The sequence below is a fragment of the Toxotes jaculatrix genome, chromosome 18 (assembly GCF_017976425.1).
Source record: "Toxotes jaculatrix isolate fToxJac2 chromosome 18, fToxJac2.pri, whole genome shotgun sequence".
NCBI classification, from domain to species: domain Eukaryota; kingdom Metazoa; phylum Chordata; class Actinopteri; family Toxotidae; genus Toxotes; species Toxotes jaculatrix.
This window is the reverse complement of record NC_054411.1, coordinates 3,004,784-3,019,224: the sequence shown is the minus strand read 5'-3', so window position 1 is coordinate 3,019,224 and position 14,441 is coordinate 3,004,784. Positions and strand designations below refer to the sequence as shown.

The following is a 14,441-nucleotide window of genomic DNA, read 5'->3' as shown; positions in this document are numbered from 1 at the left end:
AACTCAAATACAATGACAACAATTCAGCACAAGAAACATAACAGCAATAAAAGCTTTCAGAGAAAAGTGTTTTGACAAACTGTGGCTCAATTTTTTCGCTCCTCAGGTAAGTACTGTTTTCACAAATGAGACTTGTGCAACGATAGTTACTGTACATTTGAGTCACAGATAAGTCTACATGACACGCTTTGAAAAATCCTGCAGCTGGTTTGACAGCAGTTACCGTGTTCGTGAAGACATGTCCAGAATCCTCAGCGACTCCTCGGTTCTGCCGGCGTGATTAAGTATCCTGTTTGTTGTGTGGAAGAAATTTGAGATGCACATGAAACAGGTTAGAAATCTGCTTTACTGTGCAGTGGATGGACTGTTTTTCATAACCGTCTTTGAGGATTCAGGACACATCTTCAAAGTGACATTAAGTCTTGTCAAACAGCAAGTGGTGTTTTTTTTTTGTTTTTTTTTTCATCTGGCTTGAATTTATCATTGAGAAAACCTCAGCTCACATCTGTCAAGGGAGCAGTGCATAAGTCTCGGATGTAGAAAAGATGGTTACATGAAAGGCACAAACTGGGGCGAAGCCATAAAATAAGTGTGGTAACGCTTCAGATTACAGCACATAAATTACTGTTTAATTACTCAGCATATAAGAAGAGCTACGCAGTGTAGCTGTAGCTATGAAACATGAGCACCCTTATTACTGTGTAAGTAGGAGTTATGTGGGTATAGTGTTTTTTCTCTGTAAACTAATGTTGTTGTTTTTTACCCCATAATTCCCTGTCCTAATGTCCTCATGTCTGCCAGAAAGTATGACATTGGTGCCCCATATGTACAGAATGTTCACACTGTTATTTGCAGGCTGCGAAGTAACGTGTTGTTATGAATTCTCGCTCTGCCCGTCTCTCGCCCAGGTTCACAGAAAGACCTTAAACCCAGTGTTCAACGAGACATTTCAGTTCGGCGTGCCGCTGAATGAGCTACATTCCAGGAAGCTGCATTTCTCTGTGTACGACTTCGACCGCTTCTCCAGACATGACCTGATCGGCCAGGTAGTGGTGGACAACCTGCTGGACTTCAGTGAGGGCAGCGGGGACAAGCCCGTCTGGAGGGACATCGTAGAGGGCACCGCGGTAAGGACGCCGCTCAGCTTTCGAAAATAACCCAAAATAAAGTCTCGTTCATTCAGAGTGCTCTTTAGATTAGATCACATGAAATTTGAATGAGCCTTGTGGCGACATCAGGAAGCAGCAGCTGCAGATTATTGGGCCAAAGCTGTGAGAAAGAGATACAACCGGGAGTGGAGCATATCAAACATGGCACAAGTGATAGAGTCAGCTGTAGATTTCAAGTAGAAATTCATGTCATAACCTTATGAAGACAAATCTGAATTATAGTTAGATTAAATAAATGAAAAATTAAGTAAATATAAACATACAAGTATGATACACATGCAGACCTGCATGTTTCAGAAAAGAGCTCTGTGTTGTATAGTTTGTTCATCTCATCCTGTTACAGCAAAGGTCAAAGTCTCTATAGAATTCTATAAGCAAGTAAAGCAACAACTTATTGTTAATATGAATTATTTTTATTTTGATCTCGCTTTGAATCTCTGGTTTGGATTTTTCCTCTTTTATTAATTTCCAGAGAGCCATTTTGATTTGAGCAATTTCAAGAACAAGATTTTTTTTTTTAGGGTTCACAAATTTAGAAATGCAGCTGCTGAAAATACAAAAAGCTGTGTTCAGGTTTCTTGAATTCAGTTGTTTGTTGTTGTATCAGAAAATTGAAGTAGAGTCAAAGTATCAGGTCGCTCATATCGGTGAAATTCAGGCATCACAATTCAAAATTAAATTTTCAAAAACTGATCTCATCATTTTTTTGTCATTTCACTTGAAATGACCTTCTGGAAATTTCAATGATAGAAATTCAAACCCAATAAATCAAAATACTCCAATGCCATTACTTCAGTGGTTTAAAGGTAGTGGTGGTTAAATTTTAAGACTTTCAAGATTCAAAATATCACAGCCTTTCTTTGCTTTCATTATCTGAAGATCATGGCTGCACACTCATACTGTGCAGAGAGGATGCACAGAAATTGTGCAGGCTGGGAATTGCCTGCAGTATAGATTAATTCAGAGCCTGGTAATGTGAAAGACCAGCTCAGATAGATTACTGGAGAGGCACTGCTGACCACATCCAAACTTTATATCAAGCAGTGTCCAAGCAGATTTATATGAAATATTCATAGAGGGCTATTAGCAAATTAGATAGAGCAAAGTCTTAAAAATTTTTGGCATGGCCATTTCATTTATTAAATAAGTTTAAAACATCAGCCGCTCAGTGTATTTCAGCGTTTCACTTGGGGGAGTATTGATTAGCGAGGCTCAAAGACGGAGGAGTCATCACGCCACAGTGTGACCTGAATACCACCGGTGTCATTACTGTGGTGCCACTGAGACCACAGGCTGCGAGAGGATCAGTGGACGGGAGCGGAGGGAGGGATATAAAAAGCCTGGAGAATCGTCACCTCTGGTTAACACTTTCCTTCACTCGGGGACGTCCACAGATTGGCATATGATTCATTTACAGTGACGGCACTTCCCCTCTGCCTAAACACTCTGCCTGTCCACATTAGGACGCCTGCTGTCACCTGCCATCGGTCACAGATGTTGCTCTTTTCAGGCAACAGACAATCATTGAAAACAGACTGAAGGATATCTGCCTGTCAGTGTTTTTATCCTTTCTCTCTCTGTTTTCTGATGCCATGTGTGTGTGATCACAGCGCCCATGCTCCATCTCTGATCCCTGTGTGTGTGTGTGTGTGCGTGTGTGTGTGTGGTGACCCACAGGAGAAGGCTGATCTCGGGGAGCTTAATTTCTCGCTGTGTTACCTGCCCACTGCAGGCAGGCTCACCGCCACAATCATCAAGGCCACCAACCTCAAAGCCATGGACCTGACCGGCTTCTCAGGTAAAGGATTAACACACTCACACATGTTACGCTGCAGCTCGACCTCCTGTAAAGTTCATGTGTTACAAAAACATCAGGTAAAAAAAAAAAAAAAAAAAAACGTGTGGCGAGCAAAAGCAGCTGCCGGTGTAGCACCAATTACTGTTCCTGTCTGCGGAATTAGAGAGGAAGAGCGAGAGTTTTACCCGTGAGACTGAGTCAAGAAGACTCAAGAAATGTGATTGCTAATGCTAATATCGAATTAACAAAGGCATTACATACAGGTTTTATTCTTTTAGTTACCTTTCATTTAAAGACTGTGTGATTGCAGCGGCAGTGCCCTCTCAGATTAAATGAGAGCTCAGATGATAATGACCACGCGCTCTTATTATTGCCACGCTGATCCCAGGATGATTGCAGCGCCTGAAAGATGCTTAAAAATGCAGCATAAAAAATGGAGTCGTGGGTGTGTGTGTGTTTTCCCTGGCAGCTGTCACTGAGCTGCACATGTTGAATGGATAACCGAAGTGATTCAACCTGTGCTGCTTTTCTCCCTTTGTGTTCTTAATCCAGCTTTGCCAAGGTGACTTGATTTTCATGCCTTTTATGTGTTACAGACGCAGATACCTGTGAGCATAATGCCGAACAGTGTTTGCAGGAGTCTCCCCCTTATCTTATTCTCTCTGCTTCCTCCCCCTCTTTCTCCATCTTCCTCTCTTTTTCTTCCTCTTTCTACTTCGCTATTTCCAATCCCACCTCCCTCTCTTCCTTCCTTTTTTCCTACCCGCTGTTTTCTCTCCCATCCTCTTTGTCTTTCTCTCCCTCTTTTTCTCTTTTCTCCCTCAGACCCGTACGTGAAGGCCTCTCTGATCTGTGACGGGCGAAGGCTAAAAAAGAGGAAGACCTCCATTAAGAAGAACACACTGAACCCCACGTACAACGAGGCGCTGGTGTTTGACATTCCCAATGAAAATATAGAAAGTGTATCCATCATCATTGCAGTGATGGACTATGACTGGTGAGCAAGCGGGGCTGTTATTATATCCCTGCATGCTCTGGGGGCTTTAAGATGAAACTGATCGTTACTGTGAAGTGTGCTGTTTATTGAATGTGTGTTTGCACATGCGGCGTGTGCTGTTTGCCGTGCTGCTGCTTCATGGCCGTCACATTTTGATGGTGTAGCGGCTGTGTCGAACACGATGAGGGCCCCCTCGTGAGTCAGCCTCCTGGTGGACGTTCCCTGTTTTACAAAGACGGGCTCCTCATGAATAAACACGATTTATGCTAATGGTGAAAGAGGAAGTGTAAGGCTGCCAGCGTTTGTCTGTCTGCCGCGCACAGCAACACTTGGCTGGTTGATGTGTTTGTGTATAGATGCACCACCTTCCTATTATGTAGCGTGCCCTCCAGTTGGCATCTCCATAGGTGTGTGCTTTTGTGTGCTTGTGCTTGTGCCTGCTTCCCTGTTGACATCAAGCTTTTATACAGGGCTGTGTGTGTTTGTGAGCTGCTATTCAGGATCTTTCCTCGGCCACTGTACTCTTCTCCTAATACTCAAGGTTGATGAATGAGACGCTCTGTGCCTGTTTCTTACAAGCCCCGTCTCCCCCTCTCTCCCTCCACCCTCCCTCCCTTTCCTACTCTCTGCTCTCGTCCTTCCTTTCATCCCTCATCCCCTGCTGCGTGTCAGTATTGGTCATAACGAGGTTATAGGGATGTGTCGTGTCGGCAGCGATGCTGAAGGTCCGGGAAGAGAGCACTGGGCAGCCATGCTGGCCAATCCACGCAAACCAATAGAGCACTGGCATCAGCTTGTGGAGGTAATGAGCATAATATTATCATGTGTGCTCATGTGTGAGAGCGTGACTGTATGTGTGTGTGTGTGTGTGTGTGTGTGCATTCATGTGTCACAAGTATGATCTCATACCACATATGTTATGTTCTGCTCTTCTGTTGTCGCTGGACTTAATAACCCAAATTGTTTTATCATACACGATTCAGCCACGTCATTAAAACCAGTAACTGGTTTTATCATTAGAAATAGTGGAAGCAGCAGTTGTAGTGATAGCAGTATAGAAGTAATGGTACAGTAACAGTAGCAGCAGTGATGGGAGAATTATTCAGGTGTTTAAGTACCAAAATTTAAAAATATTCCTTTATGAGTAAAAGTCTAACTTTCGTGTAAAATCATTACTGGGAGGAAAATGTATTTAATTATCAAATTAAATATATTCAGTGTGCAGAATGGGCTGTTATGTTAATTTGTTTATTTACTATTGAGTAATTAGTCTGTAACAATGCGTCATATACCTGATTATCATAAAAGCTGATTATGTGTTTTGTGAGTAAAACATTAGTCTGGAAAGTTACTTCTAACTGTAGCTGTCAAATAAATGCAGCCAAGAAGCAAGTACAAAATTTTCTTTAGGAAAATTATTATATATTAAAAATTTGTATTTAAAGAAATTGATATTTTGGGAAATGTACATAGGCTGTGTGCATTTTGCAGACAGCCGGTTAGCTTAGCTAACCCTGCGTTAACAACAACAAGGTGTTGTTTTTACATGTAAGTTTACGTACGGCCGTTTCCCCGTTTCCAGTGTTTTCCACAAAAATCCTTTTTGTCATAAAGAAGTGACATTAATAAAATCTCTTTCTCCCCATAGGAAAAAGCGATTGGTACATTTGTGTCGAAGAGTGCTACAACACCCTCCCCTAAGCCTCACATCGTGGTGGACAGTCCTCACTCCGATTAAAACTGTGAGCCTCTCCCGGCTTTTGTTTTGACAGCACGGTTTTGCACATACAATTATTTTCTCGTCAGGAGCGTGTTGTAAAAAAATCACCTTTCCCCAAACAAGCCAATAGCTCCTTGGTTTCTGTTTGTAAACAGGACTCTCTTTTTCTGGAGTCTTGAAGTGTAGTACACGTCCACGTACTGAGCAGCAGATGCTGTCTAGTCAGATTTACACAAGGAAACTGGTTGAGTCTTTAAAAGCATGACCTGACTGTGAGTGTGTGATAAAGTGGAGGCTGTGGAGCTGTCAGATGTAGGAGCTCTAAGGCAGAAGCATCTGTATAATCTAGATGTTATGGGTTATGTAATGCATCTCCCCCTCCTCCCCCCAAACTTACAGTACTGCATACTGTTTATATATTCTATCGCCCCCCTACTGTCTCTCTCTTGCTTAATCTGCCTCTTCTCCCTTATTCCCTCTTTCCTCAGGTCATTATCATCTCCAGCTCCAGACTTTCCTTTCTTTCCTCTCATCTGTGAATAATTCTCTCCATCAAAAAAAAGAGAGACGCAGAGACACTGCTAGTGTCCAGCTGCTAGTGCTGTTTTGCTCCTGCTAATGAATCCTCCACGTCCTGTGCTGTCTTTACTAAGCCGGGGAAAAAAAAAACAACAACAAAAAAAAAAAAAAAACATCTACCACGAGCTACACTTTGAGCATCAGACTACACATTTACAAACACACGCCGACATTAAACGGTACAGCAGGGCTGATATCAGGTGTAAATTTGGGATCTAGCACAGGAACTCACACACATATCTCTCTCTCTCACACACACACATACACGCACACACACACACACATATATATACACACAGAGTTTGTAGTATGTGCGTAGTTCATGTGTGCTTCAGATTAGTGTAGTATTTCATCTAGGAGGAGTGTGATGTGACAAACTTTTCTCTCTTGAAAACTAAAAAAGGAAAAAAAAAAAAGAAAGCCATCATAGAATGGTCATTTCAACCAGGACCAAAGGTTCATGCCCTTGTACATATTATAAAAGAAGAAAATCACTATGTCGATATTTTTTCTTTGCAACATTGGTGTACAGTATATGCCGTACTGTATAGGAAAACATCTCATGTAGTACTTAGCAGGACAAAACATCCATGGAGGATTCTTCCGGCCATTTTGGACGCCTTCTCCGGGCTCCGCACCCTCTGGTTTTGGACTTATCTCGCCTGCTTTCCCCAGAGGAAAGACGACGAAGCATCCAGTGGTCTTTATTGATGTCAGAGGAGCGAAAAATGAGGACAGACTCATTGGTCTAAGCATGTTAAGCAACCTTGAAATGTGTCCCTCTTCCTCATGCTTTTTGTCACGGTCCTCATGGTGCTCATCAGTATCAAATTTTTTTTTTTTTGTGACATACAGTATACATATAACCACCAGGAAAGGAGTTTATTCATGCCATATTTTACAGTCCACTGAGGATGAGATGGTGTAAGCTTCTGAGAGACATGGACTACATGGTTGTCCCCGGCTTTCTGGCCAAAGCGGCAGACTATTCCTAATGTAGGACTACACAGGTTGAAGCAAACCTGCGTGTGAGATCGGACCAGCATCTGTTTGGAGTTCACTTGCTAGAGGATGTATTCCACTGGGAAGGATACCACCGCTTTTATTTTTCTATCATTCCAGGACTTTTTGTTTTCCTCTCTCAAGAAGTCATCCTCCAGCTTCTGCTGAGAAAATTGTTGTCTTCAAGTCCACACCATGTCCCTGACAAGACTTTAGAAGGACACACACGTTTGTGTTGCTTTTATTAGTGTGTGTTTCCGTGTTTGTGGGCGTGTTTGTTTTGTATTTGTGCGTGTGTGTGTGTGTGTGTGTGTGTGTGTGTGTGTGCGTGTCACTGTGACCTTGTGTGTGACACGTTTCTGTGCTCACCGCCTCCCTAGTCTTTTTTCTGTCTACGCTTCCCTAACTCCCCAAATCCTGGCAGAAATGCTCGTCTCGGAGCCAAACGTGTCTTCTGTCCTGTGTCTTTACAAAGAGCCATTTTGTGTGTGTGCATGGGTGTGTGTGAGAGAGCATATGTGTGTGTGTGTACTATACGTGCCTCATTGCACTAGGTGGGGAAACACTGTCTTTCATAGACATTAGTTTGTATTGTCTATGTCGTCTCTGAAGTCAGCTGCCAATCATTCAACCCTCCTCTCCTCTCTGACCCTTTGCCTGATGTAAGTAACTGTGTTGATCGTGTTCTTCTTTCAGTAATTTGTGTACTGTATGTCCGAGGAAAAAAAAAAAAACAGATGGCACAGTGATTGAAAATTAAATTGTGTTTTGTTTAAATTTACAAGAAGGAACAAAACAAAAAAAATGAAAAGAAAAGAAAGAAAGAAAGAAAAAAAGAAAAGAGAAAACATCCGAGGCTCATTTCTTACGGCCTACCGATCATAACAAATTTAGATCCCCTTAAAGCAAGACAGCAGGGAGGAGGTGTTGTGAGAAAACAAGCGCCTGGAGTTTCTGCACTTCCTGTGTAAACCGATACAGACTTATAAAGCCATGTCTGTCACCGCTACTACAACTACTACTGTAACCTCAGCAAAACAACAGTACAACACCTCACTACAGCTACTTGTATTGCTATCGATGCCATTTCCCTCTCATCCTCTCACACACAAACACACATGCTTTTGCCAAGGAGGGTGTGTGTGTGTTTGTGTGTGTGTGTGTGTGTGTGTGTGTGTGTGTCTGTTTCAGGGGAGCGATCTGCTTTATTTCTCTTTACCTTTGGATCATGGAAGTGCAGGGAGGCTTGACCTGTGAGCTTGATCGGGTATCTGAGAGGTGACAGAACCCGCGTCATGCCCTCAAGAATTTGTCAGCTGTGGGATCAGCTTGTATAAGTAGATATGGTATCGATCCATTGGTCTCGAGGCCCCATAATTCTCTCTGTTTCCCAGCCTCTCTCTCTCTCTGTCTCTCTCTCTCCCTCTCTGTCTCTCTCTCTGCTTGTGTCCATCCTATTTAGCCCTTGTGTTACTGCCTGGTGATAGATTACAGAACTCATAGTGGAACCAGCACATTCCCTAGTTCTCTTCCTCCTTCTGTCTGCCCCCCCGTCTGTCTGATTACTGTCTGATTACTCATTCTCTCCTCGAGCAATCCTTACCTTTCCTCCTGCTCCACTCCCCCTCACCTATCCATTCCTTGCTCTAATTTTTTCCTTCACCATCCTCACTTCCCCGCTCCCTCAGTATCCCTCCATCTTGCCCTCTTTATTTCTTTCTTTCTGTGTGCCCCCTCGTCCCCCAGCCCGTCCCCCCTTCCTCGCTTCTATTCTCTTTCTCTCGCTGTCTTTTCGTGTTAGTGCAGTTCTGAATGGTCATGGGGAAACATGTTTGCATGCTTATATTAACATGAATGATGTCAACTTGATGCAATGAAAAATTATATAAGTGATGCTTTAAGCAAAATCTGACAATGAACTTGATACTAATACTACTAATGACGACTAAATGGAGACCTAGCAATTGTTTATCTCTGTGGTCAAAAACAACGATGATGAAATGACATTGTTTATGCTGTATTTATCTTTCTGGAATTGGTATTCTTTTTGATTTTCAGTTGTTTTTTATATATGATTTATTCAAGAGGCTTACTTTTTTATTGGTTAATGCTGAGAATTTGAGTGAGGGGTTCAGTCAGGGCGATAGTTTCAGTCAGGACAGCTGTATCAGGTCGCAGGATGTCGGTGAATGTGTAAGTAACAGTGTGACTGAAGCAGTGATAATGGAAATAAAGGATATGTATCATCCAGCCTTGTGTCTCTGGCTTCTTTTAATCCACCGGGTTGGCAGGCACAAAAGGTAGTGAAGCTACTGTCACACATTCTAGGCAGTGTGCTATATATATATAATGCAAAGCCCTGGGCATTTCAGATGCACAGAGTCTATATTTGACACAGGCATGGAATGTAAGACACTTTACCTGGACAGAAGCCTGAACCCAACTTTTTTTTTTTATACCACCGAGCTCTCTGACTTTCTGCCGTGCATTAAGTCGTGTGTAATTATTCAGCCACTTTGTCATAAATTCTTTATTGTGGCCGCCTTTTGCCTAAATGCAAAATGGAGCACAGCTGCCTGCCCTGTGTGCTTTCCTCCATCTGGCCCCCTGCATTCTGTTTCATCTCCCTTTATTTTTAAAACACTCATATTATTTGTCATGTGGTTATTATCTCCCGCTAAAGCGAAGATGCCCACCAGTAGCAATCTGCAAACCCCAGCGCTTCAGCAGAAAGCACAGACCGAGCTCAGATGTGCAGGGGAGTGACAGAGAAGGAGGAGTAGGAGAGGATTAAACAAACGAAGGAGGATGAGGAACGGGAGAACGCCAGTGAGGAGGAGGAGGAGGAGGAGGACACAAATGGGAAAACCTGGAGAAGAGAGGAGATAGCTGCATGCAGGATGTGTGTAGAAGTGGAGACAGGAGGTGGAGGAGGATAGCTCTGTATATAGACACACTCATCATGGGGCACCTGCAGCATACTGACAGTGTTAACAGTTCAAGAAGAGGGAAACGCACACACACACACACACACACACACACCCCTCGATCACGCGCACATACACACGTGACAGCGCAGTTTTAATGCTGTAGACTGTTGGGAGAGAAAAGTCGGAGGAGGGGCTCGCGGTTGGGAGGGGGGGTGGGGGCTGTTGTCTCCATGGCAACGTTCCCATCGTGCAAAAAAAAGAAAAAAAAAAAGAATCATTTAGTCGGAAAGACATTTCACTCAGTTCAGTGAGCTGAAAGAGGCAGGGAGGGAGGGAGGGGGGAGCAAGTTAGAGACCGGGGGAGGTGTGTGCAATATAGAGCTGTTTGTATCACACTGGAGGGATTTATCCAAAGTAAGCTGACAGCGAGGCATTAGCTCTTACTGCTAATATATCTGATTATTATACATAATGATAATGAACTCCCTCGCATCATTAAAGATGAGTGCAATAGCTTTGGGCGATAATTTTACAGTTTTCACACAGAACCACATGCATGTGTCTGAATCCACATCTTTATATCGCATGTTAAAATTGCCTGTAAGCCTTTACATTTCCTGCTCCACCTACAACAGCTTTCGTGATTGGGGACACCAAAGTTTTGCTTTCTCCTCTGGAAAGACCTGTGCAAGGGGACTCTGACCTCTTTATGAGACCCCTTATTATGCCACATACACAGTTTTTAATATTTCATTCCTATCACTATAAATAATACCCAAAACCTTTCAAAATAATGAATTCAATGAATGCGTGCAAGTGGAAACCTCAACCAGCAGGAGTGTTAAAGTAGCTTGCCTCTGCAGGGGAACAGCGTATTAATACGCGAGCTGGGCCCCGGGATCTGACCTTCTTTATAAATTGCTTTCAAGGAAGAACTTAATGATATTCACCTTACAAACAGAAACTTCTGTGAAACCTCCTTTGACACTACATCTCTAGTACCACGGCTTCAAGTGAAGCATGCTAAAAAGGAATTCATGAAAGTGAAGTTCTTTACAAAATGAATAAAAGTGTCTTGCCATTCATGAACTGGAGGTAAAAATCCATATTTAAGCTCTGTTCATTACTCACTACCTGAACTGCAGAGCACCAGTGCTAGACTCAATAGAAAAGGCCCCAGAGACTGGCAGGGGAGGGTACTATCACAGCATCCCAAATGCTCTGGGTAGTTCTGGTAACCCATTTGTGTGGATGTCAGTGTATCAGCATGCTGGCTGTGATTACCTGTTGTGAGCAGACCATCTGGCCCTCAGCATCCCAGCTGGGTACCGCGGTCAGGAGACGGATTGTCTTTACCACACCACCTGGACCTCGCAGACATGGAGCGCCACGGCACCGGCCATATTTCTCATTCATATTTTATTATGTCATTCTCTGACCAAACAAAAAACAAAATGAAAAAAACCAAAACGTTGTGTAGTTTTCCAAAGGCACACCCAGAGAGCAGGCTTTCTGTAATTGCTTGGCAACTACAGGCACTGAGTGTGTTGAAGTTCAAAGCAGCGAGACACACAGTATATCCCTCTGAGCAGCAGAAAGCATTGTAGTTGCAAAGTGAAGGGTTGCCTACGCAGGCACATTCACACATATAAACACAGGAACAAACATTCATGATCCATTCTGCCAGTTTAATTTGGCCACGTTGCTCAGTCAGAATAAAAAGCTCCGTGGGGTGTGAACTTTTCTTAGGTCACCAGAAGTGGCTCCGCTTGCTGACGCCCAAACGGAAAAGCTGTTTGAGCCCACAGCTCATTGGCCTTCCTCGAATTTGGGTTAAACTGATATGTGGCATTGTTTCCGTGGGAGGTTTTGAGTTTGATGAGCTCTGAAGCCTTCAGCTGAACGCTGTGCCGAGCTGAAAAGCTGGCACGGCCACAGGGGAGTGGATGCTGTTGTTGGACCCACAGAAACAGTGCATCGATGTGTTACAACTACAGGTTAGGCACCGGTGTGGTGCGCTCGTCTAACAGCAGGTTAGCATGCTGATAGCTGCTGTAGCAATTATGCTCTTGTTTTCATTACTGAGGCTTTGGAGGGGATGGGGAAATGTTGTATAGGAAAGGTTGTAGGATAGGAAACATGCAAACCAGCTGAGTCTGAAGCAGGTTCAGTGTTTCAAGTATCAATTCACAACATTTTATGTTCATTTAAATATAAATATAAATATAAAATTCCTAAGGAAAGGGTAGTTATTGGTTGATGGAGCTTTTCCTTTATGAAACTTTACTCAGTCTAAACATACACTGTAGACAAATCTGGCTCTCAGTGAGAGCAGGGCCCTTTAAGTTACAGTCTGTAACCTTGTCTCTGTGATAGAGAGCAGACATCTACTGTACTTACTGTAGATATTTGCTGACATCTCCTGGAGATCTGGCTCAACAACACTTGAAAATAACCAGTGTTTATGCTGAAAACTCTGCTTCAACCATAAAGGAAGCAGACGCTCGGTAGAATAGAATAAATAGAATAAATGGAGGTCCTGAACGAGCCGGTCCTTGAATGATGCATGTTTCATACATCAACCCACTTTCTATGAGCTCACTGCAAGAAACATGCTCAAGGTCAATGTTCAGCAGGAGCTGAGGTCTGGCAGGTTGTGTGGCTGCATGAATTCTGCTGCTCTTTATGTAATGCCAGGAACATGTTCAGGTTTCTCTTAACATTTCCGCACTGCTCAGGAGCAACAAGGTAAACAAATCTCAACATGATCTTGAGTTGGAACATCACGTTTCTGTGCGTCAAGCAGTCTTTTCAATGCCAGTTAGGATTTTAAACATCTTGTATAGATTCCCAGTTTTACCCTTGATGAAAGTTCTCTGTTGGCCCCCTGCCCTGTCTGCCTCAGGATGGCCATTAGACGGATTTCAGGCAGATACGATAACAGATGACCTTACTAATGACTAATGCCACTGGTGGAGCACTTGCAAGGAGTGAGGTTTGGAGGTTTAATTTAAGATAATATTCAGTGATGACCTTGTGCCTCCCAGCTTCATTTACCCTCAGTGTCAGCATCTACTAAGTGCATTTCTCTGATGGGAAGCAGTTAGCTCAGTAGAGGTAAGCATCCATCCATCCATGGATGGAAATGCAGCCACAGAACTGAATTAAACTGAACTTCACTGGATGCACAGGAATAAAAATCCATCTCAGTTAGGTATAGTAGGGCTGCACACTTGGAGTTAAATTTTATTAGTCCTCTGACCAAATTGTATTCAGAGATATTGTAAAACTGGAGAGTGTAACCTTTAAAAACTTAGAAAAACTTTGATCTTTAGTTGGCTTAACTACTAATGGTGTCTTTGGAGGCCTGTGTGAAAAGTCAATCAAACAAGTCGATCAGACAACAAGCAAGTGGAACACATCTCACCAGTTCTCAGACCTCTGTACTGGCCTCCTGTGGTCAAATACTTGATTAAAAAAAAAACCAAAACAGTTGTTTTACAAAGCAGCGAATGTTTTAAGGCTAAAATACATGTCTAATTCACTGCTATGTTAATAACCATCCAGATGTTAGGTCATCTGGGACAGGTGTGCTAACTCCCCAGAGACGAAGCCTGACACGGAGAAGGAATTTACTCATATGTCCTCATATGAACCCTGCCTGAGGGGAAAATGATAGTTATGCCAAAAGGCACTTTATCAACTGTGGTCATCACAACCTCTCAAAGCTGTCGCTAAAAGCTAACCAGGCTCATTAATGTGTGGACAATGGCGGTTAAAACAGTGTGTTCGTGCTGCATGTTTCCTCTGAACAAAACTCTGTATTTTGGAGTGTATTTTCAGCTCTGCTTCAGTTGCTCTGCAGACCAGCTCAGGTCTTTGTTACTATAATAAAGGTCTTCATTCTTCTGATTAATTTCTGCCTCCCAGAGCTTCAATTGGAAAAGACCAAGATACTGCAGCTGAGGACGGGACTTTTTCTGCAAAGAGGGTGGCCACAAAAAGAGGTAGGCATTTTTGCTTATCATTAGTAAAAACTCTGCGTAGAGTCAATGTGTGTAGAGTTCTTGCTCTGAAGGCTGGTAAGAGAACAATCAAACACTCACTGATAAAGAACTTTAATTGGACATAGAGCGAAGGCAGAGGATCAGAGGACAAAACTAACTGCATGCAGGCATGAGTGGGGTAGACTGTCCACTGCAGGGACATCTGTGGATATCGCTGTATGAGATATGTCTGTACAGTC

At 43.0% G+C, this 14,441-nt stretch overlaps 1 protein-coding gene across 4 annotated transcripts in view; it reads left to right on the top strand.

Moving 5' to 3' along the window:
* The window catches only part of syt3 (synaptotagmin III), a 30,065-nt gene extending 20,550 nt beyond the window's left edge, over window positions 1–9,515 (top strand). For 2 of the 4 annotated variants that reach the window (XM_041063200.1, XM_041063201.1), the window contains 4 exons: window positions 909–1,127; window positions 2,847–2,967; window positions 3,793–3,964; window positions 4,637–5,020. In XM_041063200.1, coding sequence (XP_040919134.1) covers window positions 909–1,127; window positions 2,847–2,967; window positions 3,793–3,964; window positions 4,637–4,865 — 741 coding nt within the window. In that variant the 3' untranslated portion in view covers window positions 4,866–5,020. Of the gene's footprint in view, window positions 1–908; window positions 1,128–2,846; window positions 2,968–3,792; window positions 3,965–4,636; window positions 5,021–5,612 lie in introns of those variants that run through there. The other 2 variants (XM_041063203.1, XM_041063202.1) reach the window with 2 other exon arrangements.
* The last annotated feature ends 4,926 nt before the right edge of the window (window positions 9,516–14,441 follow it).